Source organism: Squalius cephalus (assembly GCF_949319135.1).
Source record: "Squalius cephalus genome assembly, chromosome: 8".
In the NCBI taxonomy this organism is placed as follows: domain Eukaryota; kingdom Metazoa; phylum Chordata; class Actinopteri; order Cypriniformes; family Leuciscidae; genus Squalius; species Squalius cephalus.
This window is the reverse complement of record NC_137129.1, coordinates 46255859-46266077: the sequence shown is the minus strand read 5'-3', so window position 1 is coordinate 46266077 and position 10219 is coordinate 46255859. Positions and strand designations below refer to the sequence as shown.

Here is a 10219-nt window from a genome sequence, read left to right as displayed (position 1 = left end):
TTCGCTTTAAAGAAAGGCTTTTAACAATGCAATGCAAGTGAACGCGGCGCGCTGGCGCCTCAATGTCACGGTTATTATATTGTCTATTATATTTGCTTTTTATTTATTAAATGCATGCAATTGGTTAATGAAACATTTATTAAAATTAATATACAATTTATACAAAACGAAATTCGCTTTAAAGAAAGGCTTTCTAAAGAAAAACTTAATGAAGTGGTAAAAATTATGTCTGACGATTTACAAAACAAAACTTGCGTTGGTACTTGGCAAAGAATCAAATACAGTTGGAAACGATGTAGACCATTAATGACACAGACTGTTAACAATTGTTTTTAATTAGTGTTTAAACATTCTCTATGATAAAAAATGTTTGTAAAAAATATTTTAATAACACGGTTTTGGCGGTTATAGAGATCTAATGACGGTATTCGACTATAACCGTCGGTCTCACGGTTATATACTAACTGTCACACCCCTACATAGATCAGAAGGGAAGAAAGGAATGATGCGCGATAGACGATGTTCAGAAGATGATCAGCATCAGCTGACCTAATAAATTATTACTTTTATTATTAAATGAATAGGCTAATATAAGAAAATATAAGATTAGTTAGATTTGCTTTACTTCTCATCAAAAACATATTGTTTTAAATGAAATACTCTTCTTATTTTTTTTCACTACTTATGGGGAACAAGAGAAAGATTAAGAAAATAAATGAAGACAGTTACAGTGGGGCAAAAAAGTATTTAGTCAGCCACCAATTGTGCAAGTTCTCCCACTTAAAAAGATGAGAGAGGTAATTTTCATCATAGGTATACCTCAACTATGAGAGACAAAATGAGAAAAAAAATTCCAGAAAATCACATTGTAGGATTTTTAATGAATTAATTGGTAAATTCCTCGATAAAATAAGTATTTGGTCACCTATAAACAAGCAAGATAAAGACAAAGTAACAAAGGCTACCATCAGTAACACACTACGCCGCCAGGGACTCAAATCCTGCAGTGCCAGACGTGTCCCCCTGCTTAAGCCAGTACATGTCCAGGCCCGTCTGAAGTTTGCTAGAGAGTATTTGGATGATCCAGAAGAGGATTGGGAGAATGTCATATGAATGTCAGATGAAACCAAAATAGAACTTTTTGGTAAAAACTCAACTCGTGTTTGGAGGAGAAATAACACTATACCTACTGTGAAGCATGGGGGTGGAAACATCATGCTTTGGGGCTGTTTTTCTGCAAAGGGACCAGGACGACTGATCCGTGTAAAGGAAAGAATGAATGGGGCCATGTATCGTGAGATTTTGAGTGAAAACCTCCTTCCATCAGCAAGGGCATTGAAGATGAAACGTGGCTGGGTCTTTCAGCATGACAATGATCCCAAACACACCGCCCGGGCAACGTAAGAAGCATTTCAAGGTCCTGGAGTGGCCTAGCCAGTCTCCAGATCTCAACCCCATAGAAAATCTTTGGAGGGAGTGTTGCCCAGCGACAGCCCCAAAACATCACTGCTCTAGAGGAGATCTGCATGGAGGAATGGGCCAAACAGTGTGTGAAAACCTTGTGAAGACTTACAGAAAACGTTTGACCTCTGTCATTGCCAACAAAGGGTATACAACAAAGTATTGAGATGAACTTTTGTTATTGACCAAATACTTATTTTCCACCATAATTTGCAAATAAATTCTTTAAAAATCAGACAATGTGATTTTCTGGATTTTTTTTCTCATTTTGTCTCTCATAGTTGAAGTGTACCTATGATGAACATTACAGGCCTCTCTCATCTTTTTAAGTGGGAGAACTTGCACAATTAGTGGCTGACTAAATACTTTTTTGCCCCACTGTATATATACCGTTATCAGCTCGTTAAAGTAGATTAATCTCTCATCGTCGGAGAGAATATGAACCGTTAATGCAGCGTCAGATTTTACTTTCGCTTTCTGCAGTGAATAATGACTGGAGTTTGAGACTTCTCCTCCGCCACAGCTCTAGTTTACTCTCCACTGACTCGTCTTCAGGGTTACAGTCGAAAGATTTCCAATATTGTGCAAAAAACTCCTTTATCAACAATTGCTGCAAAATGATAGACAGATTTATATTTTGCACGCGTTATTACCCCTGATAAAATCAAGCACACTAAATTAATGATTAATAACGATAATTGAAACACTCGCACAGCAAAAGTACTGCATACATCTGTTTACTGCTTCCTATCAGTGACAGTTTAGTATTATTAATATATCATAGCTTTTATAAATATTTTGAATTAGCTGTTGTTTTTATATTTTCAGATTTTTTATTTTAATTTTAGTAATTTTGTATAAATATCTCTAAATAGATTTCAGTTAGCAATTTTGGTATGTCAGCTTAAACTTATTTAATTTAGTTGTGAATGCAACATTTCATCTAATATTTCTATTACATATCAGCTTCATGTGAATGAACAAAGTTTTTATAAATACATAGTTTTATTTACACAATATTAAAGCTAACGATAACAGCACTGCTTCTGAATAAGGCTCTCTCCTGTTATAGGCTGGACCAGGACACGCCCCAGGCCACGCCCACTTCCTCTTCCTCCGCGCAGGGGGCGGGGTCTCTGTGCTCGCGCACTTACATCACCTTCAGCGACGATGATGCATTTAGCTCCGCCTTCCCTGAGTCGGCTCGCTCCATCCCGCCGCAGCCCGTCCAGGAGGTGTGTCCCGTTACCCATAATCCCGCGCTGTATCGCGACCCTGTGACCGACATCCCGTACGCCAACGCCAGAGCCTTCCGCATCGTCCGCGAGGCGTACCAGAAGTACATCGCGGCGCACGGCTTTCCCAACGCTTCCGGGAGCTTCGGCGGATCCAGTGACGTCAGCGATTCACCCACGGCTGCGAACAAGAGCGGGCGGCCCAAAGCCGTCGTCAAACAGCCCGTCGTCGCCACCTAGTGGATCAGTGCACTTCACTTCACTGACTCTGTGCTTGAGGACGATTCTCCAGACTCATGTGACTGTACAGTGTTAAAGACTTCAGCTGAATCACATTCAGAGATTCAAAGATTCCTTGCTCGAGTGATTCTGAGTGACTCGGAGTGAGTGATTCTGAGTCAGTGATTCTGAGTGACTCTGAGTGAGTGACTCTGAGTGAGTGATTCTGAGTGAGTGACTCTGAGTGAGTGATTCTGAGTGAGTGATTCTTCAGTGACTCTGAGTGATACTGAGTGACTCTGAGTGAGTGATTCTTGAGTGATTCTTGAGTGATTCTTGAGTGATTCTGAGTGATTCTGAGTGAGTGATTCTTGAGTGACTCTGAGTGACTCTGAGTGAGTGATTCTGAGCGACTCTAGTCGCTGATGGAGGACAGGATTCATCAGTCGGTTCATGATCTGAAGACTGTAACGCATCACCAGCACCGGCTCACAATGTTCTTATTTTCTGAGGTCTTGTTTTTTGTATTTTTCTAGGTGTTTAAAAAAATGCAATAAAAGCAGAGCAATACAGAGTGTTTACCTCTTTTCTTTGTTTATTTTGCGATCCAAATATGCACTGCAAAAAATTTTTTTTTTTCTTTTGTCTTGTTTTCCAGAACAAATATCTAAACATTTGAAAATCAAGATACTTATTTACTTACTTTATAGATATTAAGTCTTGTTGAAAATGTATTAAAATGAACTGAGTTTGTGCTTAAGAATAAAAGAAATATCTGCCAATGGAGTCAGAAAATATCTACTCGAAAGGAAAGTTTATTTTTCTGACCTCACTGGCACATATTTGTTGTTTTAAGTACAAACTCAAGTCATATTTTGAAATGTTTTTTCAAGTCGTAATATTAGTTTTCCTTCTCAAAGTAAATGTATCTTGATTTAATCATTTTTTGGTCACACTTTAGATTAGGGTCCAATTTTCACTATTAACGATGACTTTTGCATCAATTAACTCCTAATGACTGTTTATGAAGCGTTAGTAAGGTAGTTGTTATGTTTAGATTATGGGATGTAGAATATGATCATTCAGAATGAGGCATTAATATGTGCTTCTAAGTACTAATAAACAGCCAATATCCTAGTAATATGCATGATAATAAGCAGCGAGTTAATAGTGAGAATTGGACCCTAGACTAAAGTGTTACCAAATTTGTATATATTTTTAATTTCAAACAAGACAAAAATGCAAAAAAAAAAAAAAAATGCAGAGTGCGATTGTAGTAAAAATGCAGAAAGCTGTTAGTGAAACTCATTCTAAAATAAATTAACTTTCAATAGAATTTCCAGCTAAATTTAAGTCTTGTTTGACATTTTTTCTTGTAAAAACAGAAGTAAAATGGGTTGCAAACATGGTTTACACTAGTGCACTAGTAGATTTGATCTACATCAGAAAACAAACCCACAAATTGTGCATTCTTAATATTTGTGATCCTTAAACTATCATACGGTGTATTTAGAGTATTGTTGAATAATGACCACCAGTGTTTCTGAAACTGAAACCACAGTCAGATCTCGTGGACTTCATAGATCTGAAATCTCCTTGTAGCAACAATTCAATTACAGAAGTGAGGAGAGACAGACCAGCTCATAAAAAAGATCTCAGAGCTAAAAAGTTTTCAAAAGAGGAATATTTGAAACAAAATAAAACAACACTTTATTATTAAATTTCAATCAGATCCACTAAGTTTTTAACAGTAATACTGTTGAACATAATACAGTGAAACATGAAAAGAGAAACAGAAGTGGATTATTTTACTGGTACATACAACTGTACAAAAATCCAGTGTTGCTCAAGTTCTCTGTGGTTTTAGTTGTAAAAATCAATGGACGGAAATCATGTTAAAATGCAGAAACAAAATCTTGTATTAAAAACCAATATTTTTTTAATTTCTCAAAGAGATCTGTCTGTCTTCTGTGAAACACAAAAGATGACAAAAGTTGGGAAGCAAACAACATTTCTTTAGTGTTCCACAGAAGAAAGTATTTTTTGGGTGAACTGTCCCTTTAAATTTCTCTTTGACCCTTGGATGATGTTCTAGTGAGAATCAGCCAATCAGACGCGAGTGTGTCTCTGAGTCGTGGGTCCGAGTGTGTTCAGAGTTTTCCCTCCTCGATCATGCGGTTCAGGCCGCTGCAGATCTTGCTCAGGTTGCTCGACAGCGTCCCCTGCGGGTCGTACAGGTGTGTGAGCAGATCCGGGTCCGCATAATGGTTGAACACGTGCCTGATGCGATCCAGAGACTTGGGCGTCAGGTGTTTCTCCACCAGCTTCAGCATTAAATCCCGACAGTCCGTCAGCAGCTCCACCATGACGCTCTTATCGAACGTGAACTCCACCTGACGGAGACAGACGCACACACTCAGTTTTACTAGTGCTTTCAGTCGATTAAAGACAGTAATCACACATTTTTCTGTAAATAACTCTTTCGCTGACATTGACAGAATTTTTGTGTTTCCACTGTTATACGGTAGGGGGCGCTATTACTCATCTTCTGAAAGAGTACTGAATCTCCTGATCATAGACTGTAAAAAAAGATGGATGACACCCCTTCGCTCTCTTCCATTGGTGAGAAGTGAAGCTGCCAGTGTTTAAATATTTGCACCTCTTTTTAAGTAGTATGTTGTTTTATTAATATTAATGACAACAGCAGGTTTATTAGGCCACTGTCACTTTAAGACCCGACGGACATGACGTGGATCCGGATCTGATGTTCTCACAACTCTAGATGCTCTTTTAAGGTATAACTAGTTTAAGAATGTGCTCGCAAGGATACTCGACAATAGCGGGCATTTCTACATAATTTTGTGTGTTTCTGTCTGTTGAAGCGTGAAAGAGAACTCAGTGTGGATTTCAGCTGGTATTAGGTCAGGTGACAAAGTTTAAATCCCGTCTGGCTAGAGCGCTTCCCATAATGTCTATGTATTAGGTCAGTAGACGGTCTTTTAGTGGCTGTCCGAATGCATTTGACCACATGAGCGTTTACACTATGAAAGCAATGTGTTTTTCAATAACCCTGGAAGTGGACGCAAGGATCCCGTTTACAGCTGTATTTAAAGGAGTCATAATAACCTAGTATTACCTTGGATACCTACTGCTGTATTATAGTCTTTCAGGCCCTTCTAAAAAAGAAAAGTGGAAAAAAAATAAACACAGAGCTCCTCAGAACCTTATTTCTGAAGGCATTATTGTCTCGCGAGATCTGATACAATATTTTGGCTGTCGTGGACGGTCATTTTAATAATGCAAATGAGGGGCGCGTTGATTGGTGGCAGGAAGGAGGGGGGTTGACACCGCAGGTAATGCTTTAGCATATCATTCCAAAATGACATCATGGCGCAAGTTATGAATGAACCCGACCTGGCCGCGACCGGCTTCCCGGCCAGTGTATAAGTATGAGGCGCCGTTTAGGGCTTAAATCAAACTTCATTCACGCACACATATATGAAACACGCTTGCATACATACTAAGTAGTCACACATACATGTATATGAACTCTCCACGCACATACTCATATGAGACGCGTGCACACACACACAAACTCGCGCACATACTCATATGAGACGCGAGCACACACACACAAACTCGCGCACATACTCATATAAGACGCGAGCACACACACACACAAACTAGACGGCGCCTCATATATAAGCGTTAGGCAATCAATATACAATAGCCGAATTCATGATGATCTCAGTCATTTGTTGTTTGCAAAGTAACGTTAGCAGCCATTCCCCATGTTTACCTCGAAGCTAATACTCCCGCTAGCATACAATAGCCGCATTAGCAGTTAGCTGCTGTTTGTTACACACAGTAGAGCAATAAAAACTCAGTCTTACCGTTTCAATTTCAGGCAAGTCTCTGATGGTTGGAATTGCACCTTTTTCCAAACAGAGCTTCGAGGCCAACTTCGCCTGATATTGCCCCAAATTTGTGTATGATTCCTGTGTGAACTGTTTAGCGCAGACTCCTAACGATAAGCCAGTTGAAAGGGTTGTTGGGACAGCGTCATTAAAAATGAATTTCATCCACTGGTCCCTGATAGTTTGGTCCGTTTTTGGTAGAGAAAACACATTTACATGTTGATTCTGGCAGTCAACCACAGAGCAACTCAGGTGTGCACTCGTTTCTCCATCTTTCTCGACTGAACTGAATATGAGGGGGAGAGGGGCGGGCTTTCCGCGGCATAGGTTTGCGGTGTCCATATATGGGATATCCTGCCCCGTCATGACGTCAAGACGGGGCTGAAATCAAAATCTCGTATTTGAGTGCGCGTGCACGCGCGCTGGTTTATTTACCCTGAGGTAAACAAACGCTTCACTTTTAAATATCGGCTTCCCGGCCAGTGTATAATCGTTAGGCAATCATAACATTGATTCTCGTGGAAAAGTGAAAATTGCAGGTTATGACTCCTTTAATGTCATCTACTTTTGATCTGATCAACCAAAACACATATTAATACAAGCTGTCAACAAGATGCGTGCCAGTACAGATTTGAGTTTGTTTTTTGCGTCTAATCGCGCTTAAATGGTTTAATAGCACTTGATGAATGATAGAGTGATCATATAATGCAACGCGAGCCAAGCGATGCTGCATTAATTGCGTTAAATATGTTAATATGAAACAAATTAAATATGTTCAAATGAAACAAATTAATTGCAAACTGAACAGGTTCATTTTGATTGCCATAGTTTTTATATTTACATTCAGACATTTTTATCCAAAGTTAAGACGTTCACACGAAGTACGATAACTATATCAGCGTCCACATCAACACACGATATTCTGTTTATTATAAGCTCGCGCTGCAGTTTTGTGTCTGTCTCTTTAAATGCTCAAGCTCATTAAAGTCTGTCGGATTCTGATTGGCTGTCAGTGTTTCTATCATTTATCTGGGAATAAAATCTCTCTGAAAGTGATTCCTCTGTGTTGTTATCGTTATAGTTATGACGTGAACTCTGCTATGTATGTTAAATGATATCTTTATTGTTAAAGTTATCATCCTTGGTGTGAACCGTTAGAAAAGAGGCTCATTTTTCACTTCATAGATTTCTCCATATATTTCAGTTTTCAAACATGTCAAAATAAGATTCTTCATTCTTAAAGGCCCATTCACACAGAAACATTATAACTCTGAGATGAATGATAAAAACATTGACAGCCAATCAGAATGCATCCTGCATTAAACAGTTGCTAGGGTGTTCTGTGTGGTTGCTAGGGTGTTCTCAGCAGTCGCTTCCTGTCTGAAAGAGTGATCATATAATATATGTATCGTTATAGTTGTGACGTAATCTCTGCTATGTATGTAAAATGATATCTTTATCGTTACAGTCATCGTCCTTAGTGTGAACCGGCCGTTAGAAAAGACAATTTTTCACTTTATTTGTAAATTTCTCCACATATTTCAGTTTTCAAACATTTCAAAATAAGATTAAAGGCCCGTTCACACAGAAACATTCTAACTCTAAGATGAATGATAAAAACATTGACAGCCAATCAGAATGCATCCTGCATTAAAGAGTTGCTAGGGTGTTCCGTGTGGTTGCTAGGGTGTTCTGTGTGGTTGCTAGGATGTTCTGTGTGGTTGCTAGTGTGTTCTAAGCAGTCGCTTCCTGTCTGGTGTGAAATGACGGCGCACACGCAGAACTTTAAGAGGTTTCAGCACATCACTAGCAGTAGAAGCACTAGTGATGCTTGACTTAAGACCACTAATGAATCATAATTCACAGATAATCATGCAAACATTATTAATGTGTAAATACTGCACCTCCTGGAAGCTGATGGCCGTCATGGCTCCGTGATGCAGCTTCTTCCTGAAGTCCTGCGCCAGACTCAGCTCATCCGCGCTGAACTTCTCGTGTCGGAACAGAACTCCCACCTTCACGGCGATCTTGATCATGTTCTTCACCACCTTCTGGGCCTCGCTACGGTTCCCCGTGTGCTCTTTGGAGACGCGGTACAGCTCGTCCAGAACCTCGCTGCTGTTGTCGTCGATGAACATGTGAGCCATGGACTTGCTGGCCATGTGACTGAGGATCTTCTTCTGGGCCTTCATGGCCATGTCCTTGGAGCTGAACGCCTCCATCCCGCACCAGAGGACGGATGGACGCAGACATACAGTGTGTGTTTACCTGCGTCGGGCAGTCGGAGGAGTGTGTGTGTCGAGTCTGTGTGAGGAAGTGGTGTCTTCCGCTGTGTAACTGTGAGAGGAAACTGTGTGATCGGAGGAGATATGTCACTTCTGCTTTCTGTCTCTCTCATACACTCTTGAGAGACGTTTCGTATCGTTCAGAGCATTGAAAGTGTGACTGTAAGAACACAAACTAACCTGAAGCATCACCTCTAAACTTCACAAGCACAAACACACATGAGGCAGTGAAAAATCACACCAGATCTCTCTGATATCTGTTTCTTCACAGCAGCAATGAGATTAAAACAGAAAGTTTTCACCAGTTGTGTCTCCTCTAGAGCAGGGGTTTAGAAACTATGGGCCCTCAGGGGCCGCAAGAGAGTGCTGGGGGCCCGGGGAAAACTTTGGGGAAAAACTTATTTTAATTGAATATAATTTAAATCAAAGTGTATTTTTTTATCAGTTTATTTTAATAAAAAATTAATATTATTTAAATAATATAATCTGATTTAAACAAATAATAAATCTATCAGTACAGTACAGAAAAGATGCAATGATGTAACCTAATAGGAATTTTAAATAAAAGTATTAAAATAAATAAATACCAATTCATTTAAATAAATAGAGAATTAAAAAATTAAATAGATTTAGAAATGTGTACTATTAATTGATACATTGAATGTAAATAATACATAATAAATAAAACGTAATAAATAAAACGTAACTTTGATTAAGAAATATTAAATAAATAATATTTTAATTTAATATTTAAATAAAATAACATTTTAATGTAATATTTAAATAAAACTTTAATTAAAAAGTGGTTTATTTAAATAAAAACAAAAATATTAAACATTTGAAATACCTGATTATAATAAATATCTGATTTAAAAGTTGATTAAATAAAATATTATTATAATTTTATTTTATTTTTAAAAATGACGTAAATAAATAATAGATTAATAAATTTGACTAAAATGAGTTTATTAAAATAGATAACAGATGTGGTTGGTCATGGGTGGCTGTCCGTGTGCGCGTGCCTTCCGCCTGGCTCTCCTCTCTTCTGCTTGTTTCAAGATCTTCTCCCACCTGTATTTAGCTGTTTCTTGAGCAGGCAGTG

At 38.6% G+C, this 10219-nt stretch overlaps 2 protein-coding genes across 2 annotated transcripts in view; one reads left to right on the top strand and one right to left on the bottom strand.

The window, feature by feature from the left end:
* Positions 1-3495, top strand: part of vps72a (vacuolar protein sorting 72 homolog a) — a 10050-nt gene extending 6555 nt beyond the window's left edge. The window contains exon 6 of the mRNA XM_079879916.1: positions 2534-3495. Within this exon, the coding sequence (XP_079736042.1) occupies positions 2534-2936 (403 nt within the window). The 3' untranslated portion in view covers positions 2937-3495. The remainder of the gene's footprint in view (positions 1-2533) is intronic.
* Positions 3496-3517: 22 nt separating this feature from the next.
* On the bottom strand, positions 3518-9186 carry tnfaip8l2a (tumor necrosis factor, alpha-induced protein 8-like 2a). Its single transcript, XM_079880003.1, has 2 exons — positions 8737-9186; positions 3518-5308 (listed from the first exon to the last, which is right to left on the bottom strand). Exons 1-2 carry the CDS (start codon positions 9052-9054, stop codon positions 5066-5068), a joined length of 561 nt encoding a protein of 186 aa, XP_079736129.1. The 5' UTR covers positions 9055-9186; the 3' UTR covers positions 3518-5065.
* Positions 9187-10219: the final 1033 nt, after the last annotated feature.